We start from the raw sequence: 19,930 nt of genomic DNA, 5'->3' as shown, positions 1-19,930 counted from the left end.
CATAAGGAGATATGGGTGGATTAAAACAACCAAGGTGAAATAGTGTATATCATTTATATATGTGTTATATCGTTAATGTGGTGAGATGGTGTTGTGGTGCTGATGGCGAGATAGGTGGTGCAACTAATGTGGTTATGTGATGAGACACATGGTGGAGGTGGTAGACACCAAGCATTGCTTCAGGGGACACACAATGAAATGGTTGATTGTTAATTGGCTGAGAGATAGCAGTTGACTAGTGGTGCAGGTGGGGTTGCTATGGAGATGGAGGCCTTATTGATGGCTAATATCCACGTGGTTGCAAATGGTTGACAATTTGGTGTAGCCCAATGACAAGGTTATCGTGGCTATGGTAGCTTGGTGATGAGATAGACAAATTGAGCCGCTTGTTGATGATGATGAGGTAGAGATGGCATGTTGATGGTGCACAGGGTGCTACAAGCGGGCTCTTTATGTGGTGTGTGCGTTCAAATAAAGCCAAAGAGGCCCCGACTAGAAGAGTCTCCTCAACCCTCAAAACTGAATGTGAAGGTAGACATATCGTGAAAAAGATGAACGATGAGAGACAAGAGAGTGGACACGAGAAAGAACATACGAAATTGTATTGCATGTGAAATCATAGGACATACATAGCTTAATATAGAGACATTCACATCCCTTGGCTCCATAATAAGGCGAGTTTACATTGTGGAACATAGTGTGCCCCTTAATCCCTTAACACATATTCATTTGTGCTCTAAAACACATAGGTTGGGTTCATACGGGCAAAGGAAGAAGAGCTTATGGGGATGCGCCCCTTGCATGATGGCAACCCTCTCTCTCTCTCTCTCTCTCTGACCCACTGTTGGGAACCCCCTCGCGCTCGAGAAATGCACCTCTACCACTTTCTTTTCCGCAGCAAATGTGTAGCTCCATTGCTCTTGCTAGCATTGACATGCGCACTCATGGATCAACATGAACATTCTTGCCTCTACCATCTTTTGTGAACCTATAGGGTGAAAGAGGTAGCGAGAATGCTTCTTGCCTTTGCCATCCTAGTAATGCAAGTCGTGGAACTCTAGCTACGTATCTAGACACTTGATGGATGTCTGCCTACCTTTTTTCTTGTTGAAGGCCTACAAAATATAATATTGAAAGCGGAAATGTCCAAAAAGATGACACCTACTTTGCAAGGTGGCCGAATTACCTGAAAGCTGTTTTCTGAGTGGGCGGGGCTGTTTGTCCGCCTTTTGGCCGTGTTAACAAACCAGGGACGTGCCTGAAAGCTTTGCTTTGCTTTCGAACAAAAAGGCGCCAAGATGCTCCGATTGGTGGATCCACGCAGGTTAGGATCGATGACGTGGTGCGATCCAGTCCGTTGAACGGCAACACTTGAAGAGGAATAAATTATCAATCACCTCTTCGGAAGATAAAATGGTCTGAGGAAGCTGCAGAAGAGAAAGGAATCGTTTTGCCTACCGATCTCTCTCTCTCTCTCTGTGCTGCCTGTCTGCGTGAGTGCTAGGTTTCTGCCTGCTTCTGTGGATTTGTACGCCTGATCAAGGAGCGGCCTCGAGCGTCGATGGATTCCAAGGGTTCTTCCAAGGCCGGCGGCCGCGGTAAGCCCAAGAAGAAGGCCGTCTCCAAGTCTGCCAAGGCCGGCCTCCAATTTCCTGTCGGTCGTCTTGCCAGATACCTCAAGAAGGGCCGTTACGCGCAGCGAATTGGCTCTGGCGCGCCTGTCTACATCGCTGCTGTCCTCGAATACCTAGCTGCTGAGGTGATGATTCCTTTTATCAACGGATTTCTCATCCCTAATTTTCGTTAGCAACATCCTGATGTGTGATTGGAGCGTGAATCTGCATGCGGTATCTGCGTGCATCCATTTCCGTGAGCATAAGTTCTCATGCATTCATCTGTCCGAGTCCATTTCCGTGAGCATGAGTTTTCTTGTCTGAGTCCATTTCCGTGAGCAATCCTTTTCATGGAAGTATTTTTTTGACAGTAACCTGAGCCATGTTCTGTTAGCGCTTTGCTTCTGTATTTGTATGCTTCAGTTTTCTAACATCTGTGGCCATTCTTGTTGAATTCCTCCTTGCAGGTGCTCGAGCTTGCGGGGAACGCTGCACGTGATAACAAAAAGAACAGGATTATTCCCCGTCACATCCAGCTTGCTGTAAGGAATGACGAGGAGCTCGGAAAGCTTCTTATAGGTGTGACAATTGCACATGGCGGTGTTCTTCCTAATATACACAGCGTTCTCCTTCCCAAAAAGACGGCAGAGAAAGCTGAGAAGAAGGAGAAAGAGCCGAAGAAATCCTCTGCTAAGTCGGCTGCTGCCAAATAACCCAATTCGTTGAGGCACATCTCAATTTGTCTTCCATGTAGACTTTTTCGTAGTTGCTACCATAAGTTCAGCAATCTTTGCTGTATACTGTAAATTTTTCATCAAAGGAGCTCACAAGGCAACCTCTCTTTGTCTGTCGTACGAGATTATTGTACGAAATTATGTGGGTTAGGACTTGTTTCTGTCCGGAAATCATGATGAGCTGGCCAGCTTCAGTAATGCCTGTTGTTCTCCAACTGCATAATTGGTGGTGACTATCGTTTTGCTGTCTTCATATTTAAAGGAAATAGTTAAGTCGAATTGCAATTTGTAGCCCACCGGAGAATTGATACAGGTTAATATTCTGTCATGGTCTCTCTAAGTCTGAGCATGTCATTTCAAATAGTTTTTTTTGTGACTATGTTTGTTGCCTCTACCTCACAAAGGAAGTAGAAAATAAAAGAGACATATGAGTCCTATTAATCCAGAGTCAGCACATAAGACTTAAGTCTGTCTATGCCGAAACTAACAGCAGCTCTACCGATGAGTTCTGTAAAGGAAGTGGAAGTTTTACTTTCGGGAACGTACTGCTGAAGGAGTTTACAATCTGCTAGAAATTTACTGCTGTGCGTTCAGCTGAGATCACCTTTGTGAGGTCGTGCTCCTTGGGATGTCTGAGTGCACTAAGGTGTCAAAAATGGAGGTGAATTAAGGTTTTAAAATATCATAAACTGATATCAATGAATATGGATAAAGCTTGGTTTGCAGAGGTGGAGTGGAGAGAAAAATTAAATTTGCAGATAGATTTATGATAGTGTATTGGAGAAAGGATGTCATCATAAAATTTATGTTAATGTTGCCTTTGAAAGGTTCATGATAGTGTATCACAAATGAGGTTTATAATGAGGGCATCTTTCTTATTACTATATTATTTTTGTTGTAGGTTTGGTTTGGGTTTTAGCATTGCTTTTGCCAACAAGATGGCTAGTGTCTATTAGTCTAGGACTTGATGAAACATTTGTGGGGTCTAAATGTAGCCTATACTAATAGATTGGTTAGTGTTTGTATAGGCTAACAAGATGGCTTTTCTATAGCCCATTTATTTGTGGGGTCTAAATGTAGCCCATTTAGTGAGTGGATTAGTGTTTGCCCATTTTGACTTTGTTTGGATTACTATGTAAATTTGTCTTTGACTAAGTATCTTTGAGGTGTGGAGGTGTTATTGAGCCAATGATTGAGGATTGTTTGATTAGGAAAAGGCTCAAGGGGCATTGAAAGGATTGGTGGGATTTTCCTTGAGCTAGCTAGTAATGGTGTTGTATCTTCCATCTCTATTTGACTAGTCCATGTAGCTTGAACACATGTAAACAAGAGGGGTGCTATTTCTTTGGCATTCAATGGTGTTGGTTTAGTAGGGATAAAGTGGGTTTGCTTTGAGAAATAGTTTACCACTAGAAAGATGGAATATCCATGGGACTTGGGGAGTTTCACAATGAAATCCATGCTTGATTATATCTCATGGGTGGCTAGGTATGGGCATAGCTTGAAGCAAGCTTGTTGGTTTAGAGCATGGTGTCTTTACAAGTTGGCAAGCAGGGCATGTCTTGATTTAGTCAATGGCTCCGCGCGGCCCCCCCCCCCCCCCCCCCCCCCCCCCCCCCAAATGTCGGGCCAAAAGAACCCCTTATTAAGGGCCTTTAGTGTTTTGTTTATTCTTTGTGTCCTAGTTTTCTAATGAGTTTCTTTAGCTTCACATTGTCGGGGATATATAATCTCTTTTTAACAAATAGGATTTTCCCTTGGAAGGTATACACTCCATGTAATGTTTTATTAGTTTTCATCATATATTGTATAATTTTGTGTATGTTTTGGTCATGTTTCAAGGTTTCCTTCACTAATTCCATGGAGTTGCTACATTAATTGCATTGATAACTTTTAAGTTAGCTTTAGGGCTCAAGGCTTTTGTTATTTTATTGGTGGAGCTTGGCTTGTGTTTTATCTCCAAGTCAAATTTGGTTAGGGAGTCTAGTTAGTGACCTTGTTTGGTTGATATCTTGTGTTTGGGTTGGAAGTAGTTAAGGAAGATGTTAGTGAAGACTTGTATTTAGAACATAATGCTTTTATTTTTTGAGGCAATAAGTGATTGAGTATTTTCTTCTCATGTGTGCTTCACTTAGTTTCAACATTTGTGAACTTGGATTTATAAGTGATTGGGTGGCCTTCTTTCACTAGTATGTCCCTAATGCCATAATTGGATGCATTTGTGGAGATCTTAAAAGGTTTGGTGAAGTTAGGTATTATCAAAATAGGGATTTGACTCATGTATTTTTTAATCTATTCAAAAGCATCCTATTGCTTGTTTCATGTAAAGGTGTTATCTTCTTTGGTAAGAATAGTGGTATGGTGATGAGGATGTAATTCTTGATGAATCTTCTATAAAATATTGTGAAGTTGATGAACTCTTGCACTTCTCTTATAATCTTATAGGTTATTTTTTGGATAACTTTTACTTTCTTGGGGTTTACTTTGATACTAGTTGCTTCTATAATGAAGCTTAGGAATTCTAACTTTTTTATTGCAAACTCACTTTTTTTTTTTTTTTTTTTTTTTTTTTTGTGGGGGTTTGGCATATAGGTTATGTTGTCATAGATAGCTTTCTCAAAAATTAAGCGTAAGTGTTGTTTGTATTTTTCTAGGTTTTGCTATAGACTAGTAGATTATTAATGTAGATAATAACAAAGATATCTATCTTGGGTTTAAAGACTCCATCCATGAGGCCACAAAAATGTGTATGGCCCATTGTTTAGTTTGAATTTTAAGACTAACCATTTAAATTTACAATGTTGGGTATGGAAAGTTGTTTTGGGGATATCTTCTTTTATTATGCAAATTTGGTGGTATCTTGACTTATCGTTTATGTGACTAAAGTACTTAGCTTCATGTAACCTATCTAAGAGGTCCTTCATTAGGGGCATGGGATATTTGTTTTTGATGGTGATTTTATTAAGGGCTTTATAATCTACACATAGTTTAAGCCCCTCAACTTTCTTCTTAACAAATAGCATTGGGGCATCAAAGGGGGATTTGCTAGGACAAATGAAACCTTATTTTTCTAATTTATGCAGCTACTTCAATTCCATGAGTTTTGTGTGATTCATATGATAAGGGGCTTTGGTTGGTGTTTGATTTTGTGATCCACATTTCTTTTGGGTAGTAGGCCCTTGGGTAACTTTGTTGGCATTATATCTTTAAACTCAAGTATTTTTACCACTTTTATGTTGTTGGTTTGAAGTTTGGGCTTCTTGGTAACTTGCTTGATGGGTTGAATCATACATAGATAAACCATGTCTCCTTGCTTAATTGATCACTTGCTTGGCACTACATGTCATAATGTGTGGCCTCATAGGATTCACTTGACATGGTGTTGCTTGGGTTGGTACTCTTGGTTGGTTTTGACTTTATTGTTTGGCAAGAAACTCTAGGCTTGTTTTCTTTCATTTGCACTTTGATGGTGTCTTACTTGGCAATTGCATTTTTTCACAGGGTACTTTGACGCCTTCTTGCATATCTAGCATCATCTCGTTAACTTCTTTTCCAAACATTGTAATGACATTTATCATAGAATTCCAAGCTTAGGATAACTTGAAAATCATCCATGGGGATTATTAAGAAGTTGAGTTTTGCTTTCCATTTTCCAACTTTTACTTGTATTGCAAAGACTTGTTTCACTTTCTTGGCTTCTCCTTGTGCGAATGTTATTGTTAATCTTTCAGGGGCCTTAGACAATTTCAATCCATATTTGGTTGTGCACTTCGGTATGATAAAATTATGGGTAGCTTATATGTTTACCATAATAGCTTGAAATCCTTTGCTCACTTTGCCTTTGATGTATAGGTAGTGGACTATTGCTACTCAGGTTGCCATGCATTGGGGTCGCACACTAAATGTCCCTACTCTTGGGTGGTTCATGCTTTTATCACTTTTGCTTAGGATTTCTTGGATGTGTGGGGGTTGTGGTTTCTCTTCTCCATATGCACTAGTGGCAATCACCCTTGACCTGCTTGATGAGGTTGTGTTTTCCATGGGGCATATGTTTTGATAGTGTGGTCCTCCACATTTGAAACATTTGATCCTCGTGGTTGGGTATGGGGGTCTCCACCATGATGCATTTGATCCCATGGGACCATATGACACACTTGGAGTCAGCTTGTAGTGGTTGTTTCCCCATTTGCCAATTGCTCCTCTTGGTACTAATGCAGATTGTGATGTGGTTGGTGTTATGCTAGATGTCTGGCTCTATGTATTTGTGAATAGGCCTTTAGGAGCATTGGGTCTTGGGGTCCATGAATTGTTGTTGAGGTTGGTGTTGAATCTATTTTGGTTCCCTTGGGTTGTCCTCTTGCCTTCTAGATCCACTAGTCTTTCAGCCATTCTCATGGCCTCCGCTAAATTGGTTGGCTCTTGTCTCTATGTCTCTTCTGGCCCATTCTTGCATTCCAAATAAGAATCCATGTTGTTTGGTGTTAGTGTCCATGTTGGGTAGTTGAAGCATGAGTTGCTTGTATTTGTTGATATACTCTTTCATCTTTCCTTGCGTTTGCTTGAGGTTTCTCCATTCATATGTAACCTTGAAATTTTCCATTTTTGGAATGAAGTAATCTTTGAGTTCCTCTTTGAGTTTTTCCCATGAAAATATGGTGTGTCCTTGCTCTTGTTTCAACAGGTACCAACTAGCAGCGTCCTTTAAGTAGATGATTGCCACTTTTGCCTTTCTATCCTTAGTGATCTTGGCATATTTCAAGTATCTGCCACTTATGCAATCCACTTCTTTAGAACCAACCCGTCCCTCTCTCCTTTGTACTTGGTGGGTCGGGGCATCTTGAATTTTTTGTAGTCGTCTTTTGAGCTATCACTATCCTCCTCTTCTTTGTGGTGGTGTTTCTTGTCATTCTTTTTGTCCTTTTTACTTTCGGCTTTTGCTACCTTCTCCTTGTCTTTTCTTGTATCTTGCGCACTTCTAGAAGTCTTCTCTCTCTCTAATCTATCCATCTCCTCTTGTATTTTCTACCTTTTCTCTTCTTATTGTTGTAACATCCATCTATAGCCCTACTTCACTTCTAATTTTCTTCTCCTTTTCTCTTCCTCTTCCTTCATCTGCATGTTTCTCCAAATTGATTCTAGCATGCTTGACATGCCTTCCAACTGTCTCTCCAATCTGGCTACATTCTCCTCTTGGACTACTCTCCATTCTTGCCCTCTACTTTTCTTTCTCTCTTCCATTGTTGGGATGGGTACATTCTCTTTGTCGTCCTCCATGTGGTCGGGGGGTAGTTTGTCGACGTGGGGAAGCTGCCTTTCGCCTTTAGGTAGTGGGTTTGCCGCAGGGAAGTTGTGTCACGTCTTCAGATGGTGGATGGTGTTGGGGTCGTTGTGTTGAAGGTATCACTTTGGGGTTGATGTGACATGGGTTGACGTGTCGTGGGTCATCGCGACATGGGGCGACATGACGTGGGTCGTTTTGGTTAGTTCTCTTTGGGGCAAATCTTCTCTCATGCTTCCATGAGCACTCCTTCACTCCGAGCAAGAGTTGCTCTGATACCAAGCGTGATGTATGTGCACTCGTTACTCAACACAGCACAAAAAAGGTAACACAATATGTGAGGGCAAGGTATACTCTTGTATTATTCAATCAAAGAAACGGTAAAACATAGGCACATCCTAGGATTACACCCTCGTGACACTACTGCACATAAGAGGGTTCACCACTGGGTATAGAAAATCACACGTAAAGTGGAAACCAAGCAGAGCTCAGAGTCACTACTACTTCCTATATAGGTGTTTTCGGTGATAACACCATGGTATAGCTACAAAGCCCTTATTCCCTCTCCCCCTTCTTATCTCTCTCATTGTAGGGTTTAGGCTCTCTCTCTCTCTCTCTCTCTCTCTCTCTCTCTCTTTTAAATTAAAATCCCCTTCCCTCTCTCTCACTTATAATTTCTCTCTTTTTTTCCCCCTTTCCTTTTTAATTAAAAAAATTTCCCCTCCCCCCTCTTTCATGTGTAAGGCCTATGTTCTCTCTCTCCTTTAATTAAATTACTTTTAAAAAAAATCAAAAGTTTCTCTCTCTCTCTCTCTCATGTGTAAGGCCTAGATTCTCTCTCTCTCTCTCTCTCTCTCTCTCAGATTAAACTTTCTTTTTAATTAAATATTTTTAAGATTTTTTAATTTAAAGTTTTTTAGATAGTTTTTCACACACTTTGAGAAGGAGATAGAAGAAGAAGGAGAACAATAAGAAGAATAAGAAGAAAAAAGAGAAAGAGATGGAGAGAGGGGGGAAAGAGAAAACATAATAGTCATTTTTAAATTAAACCTTTTTTTCTCCCCTCTCTTTCATGTGTAGGGTCTAGGCTCTCTCTCTCTCTCTCTCTCAATTAAATCAAACTTCTTTTTAAATTAAAAGTTTATCTCACACTCTCTCTTTCTTAGATTAAACTTTTAATTTAAAATATTTTAATTAAATATTTTAAAATTATTTTTAATTTAATTTTTTAAAGACAGTTTTTTACGCACTTTGAGAAGAAGAAGAAGAAGAAGAAGGAGAAGGATAAAAAATAGAAGAAAGAAGAAAGAGACGGAGAGATGAATAGAATAGTCATTTTTAAATTAAACATTTTTCTAATATAGTTTTTGACTTAAAGAGAGAGACAAAGGAAATATATAATTTAAAAGAGAGAAAATAGGGGGAGAAAAGGTGAAAGAGAGAAGAGAAAAATAGAAAGAAAAGAGAGAGAGAGAAAAAAATTAAAAGAGAGGGAGGAAAAAAGGAGAGAGAGAGAAAAAAAGGAAAGGACAGGAGAGAGGGAGAGAGGGGAAAACTAGAGAAAGAGAATTAAATAGAGAGGAAATATAAAATGAGAGAGAGAGAGAGAGAGAGAGAGAGAGAGAGAGAGAGAGAGAGAGAGAGAGAGAGAGAGAGAGAGAGAGAGAAGAAAAAGAAGAAGAGAGAGGAGATATAAAATTTAAAAGAAAGAGAAGAAAAAAGTTAAAAGAAAGAATGAAGAGAGAGAATAACAAAAAGGAAAAAAGAGGAGAGAGGGGGAGAGAGAGAAGAAGGAGGAAAAGAGGAAGAGAGATGGGGAAAAAGAGGAAAGAGAAAAATCCTTTTTAAATTTAAATATTTTTTGAGAAAGGGGGGAAGGGAGAGAGGAGAGAGTGGGAGAAAACAGAGAGAGAGAAGATAAAATTTAAAAGAGAGAGAGAAGAAAAAAGGAAAATTAGGAGAAAGGGGAGGAGAAGAAAAGGAGAGAGAGAGAGAGAGAGAGAGAGAGAGAGGAGGAGGAGGAGGAGGAGAGAGAGAATATGAACATAAAGAGAGAGAATTATATATAGGAAAAAGATAAAATTTACATACTTTAAGAGAGATTGAGGGGGGGGGGGGAGAGAAAGTAAAAGAAGAACAAGAACAAGAAGAGAGAGAGAGAGAGAGAGAGAGGAAAAAATTTGAAAAGAGAATGACAAAAGAGAGAGAGAAGAAGAAGAAAAAAAGGAAAAAAGAGGAGAGGGAGAGAGAAGGAAAAGAGAGGAGAGAGGGGGGAGAATAAAAGAGAGAGAGAGAGAGAGAGAGAGAGAGAGAGAGAGAGAGAGAGAGAGAGAGAGAGAGAGAGAGAGAGAGAGAGAGAGAGAGAGAGAGACCTTGGGATTCAATCTTTACCACATGAAGAAAGAGCAACTTGTAGGATAAGATGGCCTATATCAAGATGGATTTTTAAAATGATGGATGATAGCTCATGGGGAGACCACTTGTCATGATGTTAACATATATGACAAAAGTAAGCCAACAGTGCCCCATAACACCATCAAAACACATTTAGGTATTGCACATATTGTAATTAAGGCTTTCTTCAAGGTGGTGATATTCCTCTAAAGACTTGTATATTGACATGCTAGAGATACCCTTACCTATCACTCATGTTTTCTTCTAGACAACTAGGGGAGGAGGGTGATGCTTGATGTTGAAATGCCTAGATTTGCACTTGGCTAAGTTAGCATGGGATAAGAATATGTATTCTACCATGATTGGACTAAAGCTTTGAAAGTTTTGATCTTACACAACCTCCCCAAAGTTTAACATAGTGGTAAGGGTGGTACATTGTGAGATTAGAAGTAGAGGACTTGGGTGAGCCTTGTGGAGAAGTTGGGCTCAAAGATGGAACAATATTGAACACACTTCTTGCACCCTTCTCAAGATGAATTTGTCACATGCCCGATACATACGGATGCACATCTCACATAGTATTAGATGTGCCATTGGCTACACCCACTATGAACAAAGATGAGGAGATGTGAGGGCATTGCATCAATGGATCTTATCTACCAGTTGATGGGATGGAGTGTGTTAGAGAAGCTTTGGATATGCTATTACACAATGTTTTACAAGATCCTTTAAAGGGCACTTCCATTGCTTCTTTTGAGAGGGCTTCATACCACAAGAGATGTCCATGTAGATACTTCATCCTTAGTTGTGCTAGAGCAAGAGATGTCTATGTAGATACTTCATCCCTCTTGTGCTAGAGATGTCCATGTAGATGCTTCATCCCTCTTGTGCTAGAGTAACTATTGTGGCATTCAATTAGGGAGATTTTGAGATGAGCAGACACTTAAATATGATGACATTCTTAAGTCTCTATTTTCATTTCTATGATTTTATTTCCCTTATCCCCTTAGCTTTTTTAGTTTTCAACATGCCATAGATTTGTGAAGTTTACAAGTTATAATTTCTATAATTTGATTTATTGATTGTTCAAACTTTGATAATACTTTGGTTTATATCAATGATGAGATGTCATGATTGGTGTATTATATGCTTAGGTTTAATTTGCCATTTTGGCCTTTTGCAGATATTAAAATTGTGTGTGCATGCATGTGTGCATGTGTGTGTGTGTGCCCCTAATTGAAGCACATTGGTCTCTTATTATCAAATATTCTTTGTGTGCATGTATGTGTGGTCCTACAAGGTTGAAGTCCTAAAATGATGGCAATTGTAGTACATGATGTTTAAAAGTTATTTTAGATGTGTTAACATTATAAAATGATGGCAAGTATGTGAAGTTGCCTTCTAGTTTCTAATTTCAAAAAAAAGGGAGAAAATTTTATTGAAACATACTTTAAGTTAAATATGGCTTGTGGTTAACCTTTCCATTGTGGTACACATGTTGCTTTGTAATCTTATGACTATGAGCATTACTCAAACAATTACACTTTGCAAGAGTTTTAGGTTATTGCATGCTCATTGCCTATTGTTCACATAGCACATGTAACTTCTTTTCTAGCTATAGACTTGCATAAAGTACCATTAAATAGAAAGAGGTAGATTTAGAAACTTGCATTGTATGTGTGGGTGGTTACCTCTTATAGGATGCCTTCAAAAGTGTGGTAGTTATAGCTTATGTATGTGGCTTGATTGATCATGTGAGTTGTCACTCTCTATTGTCAACTACAAAATATTCGATTCAAGGCAACTAATACGACTCAAATTTTCCTTCTTGAGGTGACATACACAAGATCATCTTCAACGCTTGTTTACCCTTTTAGAAACACATCTCGTGGTGAGTGTTACGTACATGTTCTCTCTAGAGTTTGATGGTGTGGTCAATGCCTCATGAGCTTAGATATCGATGACACTTGTTGGCTTTGATCATATGCCATCCATGTTAATTGAGCATGATGCTTCTTTGCATTTACAAGGGGGGTTACAATCTCGATATGACAAGCAAAATAAGAAAAGTCAGTACTACCATTGTGGCAAGAAGGGGCATCTTTGAAAGGATTACAATGAACTAGTGCCACAACAGAAGGAGGAGAAGGATCAAGACTCTTGGAATGACTCATCATTATCTCCATATTCAAACTTCAAGACTCAGGCCATGTGGCAAGGATGAAGACTATGGAAGCCATCCCTCATGACTATCTAATGCCAAAGAGGGAATGTGAGGTGGTGGAGGTGGGACATCCTAGTCTCATTTATATGCAAGTGCAATGGACTCAAATTGTGACTTTCCACACACATCAACTTAGTTCAGCAATTTGAAATCTTGATGCTAGTGTGACTTCCAAGTTTATGATAGGTTTTTTTTGACAAAGAGCTGTCTTTGATCCTTGTTTGAGCTCATATGAGGGGACACTTAGGTAATTTGGCACCAAAGGCAAGGAATCCATGGCCATGAATGCTTTTGCAAGGTATTAATGAAAAGCATTCTCTCCATTATCCACTTTTTGGATGAGTTCACGACATGCCTCAACCCCCTTTCCCTACCACTTGTAATTACCTTCTCCTCTTTTGACTTCTACTAAAGAAAAAACCAGTAGCCCAAGAAGAGTACTTGCTACCCCTCTATTTTGATATCAATCTAGGGAGAAACACTTGTGCAATGACCTGCCTAATATTAAGGGCCCCTCTCTTGCCAGCTTTTTGCATGAGCCTTTTAGAAGATATGAGTGACAACATGTTCTCAAAATGAAATCATCCTTTTCTTTTTACTACCCCTCTCAATATAAGGATTAACCAAAAGGGCTACATGCAAAGCCATGCATTCCTTAGCAAATCTCTTAGGACCCCTCGAAATCTAACTATTGAAGAGCATTAGGAGGAGGTTTAGTGTACCCCCCAATGTAGCTAAATAAAAAAAGAGAAAACTAAGAAAAGACCCACTAGAAGCAATAAGAAAGGAACAAAGAGATTTCTCATATAACATTAGAGTGCCACAAACACTGCACCTAGGGGTTCTCAAGTTAGATACATTCGGTGGCTTTGGTTGGCTAGCTAACCCCCTAGCCCTCCCTATCCCCCCACTTTGCACTTAGGGCATATCAAGGGCATGACACACCTAAGAAGTTTGCGATTGCCTAGACCCGTCTCTCTAAGTCACACCCATAGTATCTCCCCTTGTACACAGATAGTGTCCTTAAGTGTGGGACAACACCATATGCTTCTTTGAGGTTCGTGAACCCAACTCCCAGTTTCATTGGCATGGACACCATGCATTGCACACTGAGGTAGACACACCCCCATGTAGTGCACTTCCTCTTCCTTTTTAGATACGTTCGACAATTGACGACCAACCATTGACTTTGGAGGCCCTTGTCACCTACTCAATCTACTCTCGGCCTCCACAGCCCCACATCCATTTTGATATGCTTCTTCTCCACGTTCAACTTCCACGAAGCCCCATCATTAACCCACATGGCAACCATTCAACCACTCGAGTCCTTATCAACAAGTGCTAGCAAGTGCCATGGGATTGGTACTCGGCTAAGAGGGGGGGAGGGGGTAATGTTAACCATAGTGCAAAGAAAGCAAAAAGAAAATTTAAAAGATATAGGAGGGCAAAGCGAAAAAAGGCAGCACGACTCAAGAAATATGAGGAAAAAAGGCCAAAAACGCAAGGACAACCTTAAAAGTTCAGGGCAAGTGCATAAGAGGAAATGCACATTTTAAATATAAAATTGTACTCTAAATCTTTGTAAAAGAGCGACAGGCTCCCTCTAGTGCAAATTGTAAATGTAGATGGGCATGGGTGAAGGAACAATGTAAATAGGAAGGGAATAGGGAAAGAGGACCAAGCTAAAATGGCCGCTCATGTAAAAAAGGGATAGGTGCTGAAAAGGGATTAGGACTTGTATAAAAGGAAAAAAGTGAATGAAGAAGCTCATTCTTGTGTGTGGCCAAAACTAGCTCTCTTCTCCTCTTCTTCTTCTCGTTCTTACTTGTGCTTGTGCTTGAGTGAGGGAGTGAGTGTGTGAGGGTGAGGGACTGTGGTAACGAAGCTCTCAATCTTCTTCTCTCTTTTTCTTCTTCTTCTCTTTTCTTCTTTTGGCTCATGTGTAGCAATGGAGCTTGGAGTTGAGGATTGAGCTTGCTTGGGCTTGTACCTTGGATCGTGGAGCTACCAGAGTGCTTGAGGGAGGAGGCAACTCGATTGAGAATGGAGGTAACATCACTATACTTGTGGGTGTGAGAGTGGGCATGGCTATGTGAGAGGTAGGCATTGCGCTTGGCTTGAAATACTTGAAGCAATAAGCGGTCTGTGGATCTTGTTGGTTAAGCAAGAATCTCTCACAACATTGTTCATGGCATCCCAATGTTGCGGACTAGGTGTCCCATTTGCCAATCCACAACCCCACTACAAATGCTATGCTAGGTCTAGTGACTATCATGGCATACATTAAGCTACCCCACTATGGATGTATATGGGATCTTGGTCATCTCAGCCTTCTCATCATCTAATTGGGGACAATCTACCTATCTAACCTTTACATGAGAAGGTAATGGATATTCAATAGACTTACCACATTGCATATGAAACAACTCAAGGACTTTATGAATGCACTCCTTTTGTGATATAACTAAAGGAGTCCCTTAGGAGAGATTACATGTAATGCACATACCACGTATATGAGAGTCATGCCCCATGTCTTTTATCTCAAGGTTCTTCTTGAGCTAAGTCTTCAAAGTATCTAACTCATCATGAGCACTCTAAATCACCATAGCATCAACATATAGCACCAAAATGATAAGGCTACCATCACAAGCCATCTTCATGAGACATGGATTCATACTAACTACTACACAAGTAACCTTGTGAATTCATAAAGACATCAAACCCTAGGTATGGTATCAAACTTATGATACTATACCCTAGGTGCTTGCTTAAGTCTATAAAGACTCTTCCTCAACTTGCATGCTGGGTGTTTCTTGCTTTTTTTTCACAAAACCCTTAGGCTGCTAGATATACATATCCTCATGTAGGTCCCCATGTAAAAAGGTCGACTTAACATCCATCTGATAAAGATTTAGATCCAACTTAGCAACCAAGTCCAATACTAAGCATAGGGTAGTCATCTTGACCATAGGAGAGAATATCTTATCTAATTCAACTCCCTTCTCTTGATTAAAATCCTTAGCAAACTATTTGGCCTTATGTGCTAGCTTGGGGCAGTGAGAGGTACTCTTCAACTTGTACATCCACTTGCATGGAAATGCATGTTTTCATTGGGAAAATGAACAAAATTTGATGTATGGTTTTTCTGTAGTGAATGATACTTAGATTGCATGGCCCTCTCCCAAGAGTAACTATCACCTCTACATGGCCTCCTCTCATAAGTAAGGGCTCACCAAAATTTGTCACCGCAACATAATCCATAAAGGTATCAAAATGACCAAGAGGATGAGAGACTCTAGTAGAGTTTCTCAAAACAAGCAATGGAGCTAGTCCCCTCTATCCAACGTTATAATCCTTCACAACAAGTAGATCTTAGGCCATTGGAGCATCAATTGTAGGTTTTCTAGCTGTGAGCTATATTATAGTGGAGGCTTCTCATGAAAGATCACATTGCGTATCTCAACTACCTGCTCTTATCTCATATGCATCTTTTTCTCATGGAAAATGATATCATGACTATAGATAATCTTCTACACCTATGGATCCCAAAGGCATTAGCCCATCTAATCTCCATCACCATGTCCAAGAAAGATAGATTTGATAGACTTTGAATTTAGCTTATTGCAATTATCTTTGGGAATATGGCAAAAGACCTCACATTTAAAGACTCGCAAGTGTGCATATAAGGAAGGTTTACCAGACCATATCTCCTCTGCAACTATACCACCAAGAGTAGTACATAGAGATCTATTAATGAGATGAATAAAAGTAGTTGTTGAGATACTTGCAATCACACCTACTCTAGTCCCTTTGTATAGGACAACTAAGCTAGGAAGATGCAGTCCATTCTAGGAAGAGAGACAAAATCCCATATGCACAGTGGATGTTAAGTGCTACCAAAGAACTCTATATAATGATGTACTTGAACTATCACTTTCATATGATGATAATGCAATAGTACTTGTCTCTTATGTCAAGTGTCTGTGTCATTGTTGTCCATACACAAGATTGTGTTTATGAGTTCAAGTCTTAATCTTAAAACCTAATTCACTTGTGTAACAGTTGTCTGCATTGTCATGTCAACATGAGTTGTGTCTTTATCTTCCATCCTCCATAGTTACCACCTCTATCATGCTCTAGATCCCACATCATTAACATGGTATCGGAGCTCAGGTGAGCATGGCTTAGCTCTCCTCTACTATGTCTCAGCTCATCTTAATCGCAGGTCATCTCAAGTCCAGCTCATGGTTCCATTTCTCACCTTCATTTCTACTTGACCTTCCTTGGCAGCCATAGCCAGCCTGCACCCTGCTTGCTTCAAGCTCTTGAATCTCTCTCCACAAGTCATATCTCACTGCAATTCCTTCTGAGAAAATGTTCCTCTACTTCCAAAGCTCCTCGCTGGCACCTCACACCTAAGCATTGCACACCTTGGAGCTCAGCATTGTCAATCTTCTCAACTTCTACCTTGGGTGTCCTCCATAGCCAACAAGACCCAGCTCACTTGGAGTCATTGGATCTCTCAATATAAAGCATATCTGCTGATGATTCCTTCTAAAGACCTCTTCCTCTGGTTAAGGCACAGCAGCTCAGTATCATAGCCATTGACATTAGCCACCTCTGCCCCCAGCATTGTCAAAATTATCGAAATCTGCCCGAACTGTCTGCGTTTCGTCGTCCTGCGCGCTTGCTGCTCGACTTGATGCTGATGATGGTTATGGGGCAATGAAAGCCCATGAGTTAAGCTTTCTTTCCATAAAAAAAGTTTGGGAAATGATCAAGTATTCAACCCACACAGAGCAAAAAACCAGGCCCTTGTCTGAAACCCTAAATTGTCAGCCATAGCCATTTTCATCAAAGCTAAAAAATCTCATCATTTTCTCTCTCCTACCACCTGGAGCAAACCTCTACCACTCTGATCTACTGTCCCAGCATCAAATCAAGGAGGGAAAGGACCTGGAAAGATCGACAAAGGATCAAAGACCCGAACAGGAAGATTTAAGCTCAACATCAAGTCAGACATACTCTTCAACACGGGAAAAGACTCACCGACAACTCGGTTCAAGGGAGTTGGGTTTCACATCTGGCAAACCTGTATCAAGCTCATCTTGATGAAGAAGGGTCGTTGGGCTATCACAAATGGCAAAGAGAAGAAACCTCGGGATGCGGACCTTGTAGCTACTTGGCAAAAGAATGATGACAAAGCCCAGGGCCATTATCAAATTGGAGCTAGACGACAACTATATCCACCATGTGGATAACTGTGAGACCTCACAGGATACATGGAAGAGACTTGATACCTTGTTCGGTGCACAGTCTAAACATCAAAGTATGGTCTCCTGATTGAGTTTTTCAGGCTTGAAATGAAGTCCAGCACATCACTTGCCACACATCTAAATTACATGGAAGGACTTCTAACCCAACTTGCAGGAATCAACATTAAAATGGAAGAAGATGTTTGCATCTCTGTTCTACTTAAGAGTTTGCCTCCTAAATATAATAATGTATCAACAAATTTAATAAACATGCCAAATCTTGAACTTGTTGATATCCAGACATCACTGTTAGAAGAGGAAAAGAAGCTAAAAACTAAGGAAGAACCAAGTACCTCTAGAGATGAGCATGCATTATATGTTGGCAACAGGTACAAAGGCAAGAAGGATCAGCTCTTCTGTGACTTTTGCAAAAGGACCGGACACATCGAGAAGTTCTGCCATGCAAGAAAGAGGTCTCAAAAGGCATATCTAGTTGCAGTCCAAGAAGAATAAGAAAATGGAGCAAAGGAAGAAGAAGAAGAAGACCACCAGGAGAAGGACAAACCTCATCAGTCCTTCTATTCAGATAGACTTTTTAGTTTTGTGTTTCCTAGTCCTAATGTCTCAAACATAAACTTGTAAAACTCCTCAGTTATCCTTGTACTATAGCCTCTGTACACTTTGTAAGGCCCCAGCTACAGCCTCTGGATGTCATTCATGTTTGTGGTACCCACACTTAGCCTTTTCTGTGATAGCCTCTGGTGTTTTGCCATGTTTATGGTGTGCCCACACTTTGCACGTGTTGCTTTTACTAAAGCCTCTACACACTTTGTACTTTTGGTTGTGATTGAGGAGGGGTGTTGAGATACTTGCAATCACACCTACTCTAGTCCCTTTGTATAGGACAGCTAAGCTAGGAAGATGCAGCCCATTCTAGGAAGAGAGACAAAATCCCATATGCACAGTGGATGTTAAGTGCTACCAAAGAACTCTATATAATGATGTACTTGAACTATCACTTTCATATGATGATAATGCAATAGTACTTGTCTCTTATGTGAAGTGTCTGTGTCATTGTTGTCCATACACAAGATTGTGTTTATGAGTTCAAGTCTCAATCTTGAAACCTAATTCACTTGCGTAACAGTTGTCTACATTGTCATGTCAACATGAGTTGTGTCTTTATCTTCCATCCTCCATAGCTACCGCCTCTGTCATGCTCTAGATCCTGCATCATTAACAGTAGTAACTACCTCACTTTAAAAATACTATGTTAAGCCTACCTGTCTAAGCATACCATCAAACTCTTTCCTAAGTAGTCCTATTCATGCAATCTAAAACACCATTTTGGTGTGGGGTGTATGGAACGGTCAACCAACACTTAATACCCCCTCATCACGAAGATGTTCAAATACCTTAGAGACATATTCACCCCCATTATTAGATTGCAAGCATTTCAATCCATGCCTGGATTGGTTCTCAATCATAGCAAGAAAGCATTGAGACACAAGCAAATCATCCAATTTCTACTTAATCGGATAGGCCCAAACATTATGCAAATAATTATTTATGAGTTTAATAAAGTACTTCGTGCCACCTAATGATTGATAGGATATGGAACCACAAATATCTAAATGCACAAGAGACAAAGGCTCACCCACATGCATAGAGCCAAACTTTTTATGAGAGTTACGTGTTTGTCTGCCACAAAGACAATGATCACATGACTCAAAACATGAGTAATCAAGAAGTAAAAGATACTGCAGATGAGTAAGTAATTTCATTTATTACAAAGACATGTGCTCAAGGGGATAATGCCATAAAGCTACATTTGGAAGGCCAACCAAAACATGGTCAAAAAACCCAAAGACAAGTAAGGATAAATATTGCCAACCTTGGCACCTCTTGCAAGAACAAGACTATCACAATGACCTTCCATGCAAAATCACCAAAAGATACATGATATCTATCATCATCCAACTATCCCAGTTGAGATAATGGTTTTAGTTAAAGTTAGGACATGATGGATATCATGAAGCACAAAAGGAGTACCAACACAAAACTATAAAATATAGCCATCACCTATACCAATGATATCCTATGAAGTGTCATCTCCCAATCTAACAAAGCCCGTAACAGTACATTAGCTATAAAACCAATGACAATGTAGGGTAACATGAAATGAAGTCACCGAATCAAGAAGCCAACACTAAGAGTAAGAACACGGAGCATCGATCAACTAAGTAGAATCAAGTGATAAAGTAGTAAGAATGTAGTCATCTAAATTGCACTTCAAGACATTTATCTATGCTATCTTTACACTGGACTTAGGAAAAATGATGCGATCATCAAAAGATTTGGCATTATCCAACACTTTTTCCTTGCCTTTTTCATTGCACCTACCATTATACATTTTATGGCACTGTGGTCTA

At 39.9% G+C, this 19,930-nt stretch overlaps 1 protein-coding gene across 1 annotated transcript; it reads left to right on the top strand.

Annotated features, from left to right (window-relative positions):
* The first annotated feature begins 1,402 nt into the window (after nt 1-1,402).
* On the top strand, nt 1,403-2,545 carry LOC148009614 (histone H2A-like). Its single transcript, XM_087672358.1, has 2 exons — nt 1,403-1,759; nt 2,081-2,545. The coding sequence occupies exons 1-2, from the start codon at nt 1,562-1,564 to the stop codon at nt 2,324-2,326; spliced, it is 444 nt and encodes a 147-aa protein (XP_087528484.1). The 5' UTR covers nt 1,403-1,561; the 3' UTR covers nt 2,327-2,545.
* Nucleotides 2,546-19,930: the final 17,385 nt, after the last annotated feature.

Source organism: Lygodium microphyllum, chromosome 30, assembly GCF_053477565.2.
Source record: "Lygodium microphyllum isolate KBCC chromosome 30, Lygodium_microphyllum_v1.1.10, whole genome shotgun sequence".
NCBI classification, from domain to species: Eukaryota; Viridiplantae; Streptophyta; class Polypodiopsida; order Schizaeales; family Lygodiaceae; genus Lygodium; species Lygodium microphyllum.
The sequence above is the reverse complement of the archived record's forward strand: the minus strand, read 5'-3'. Positions and strand labels throughout refer to the sequence as shown.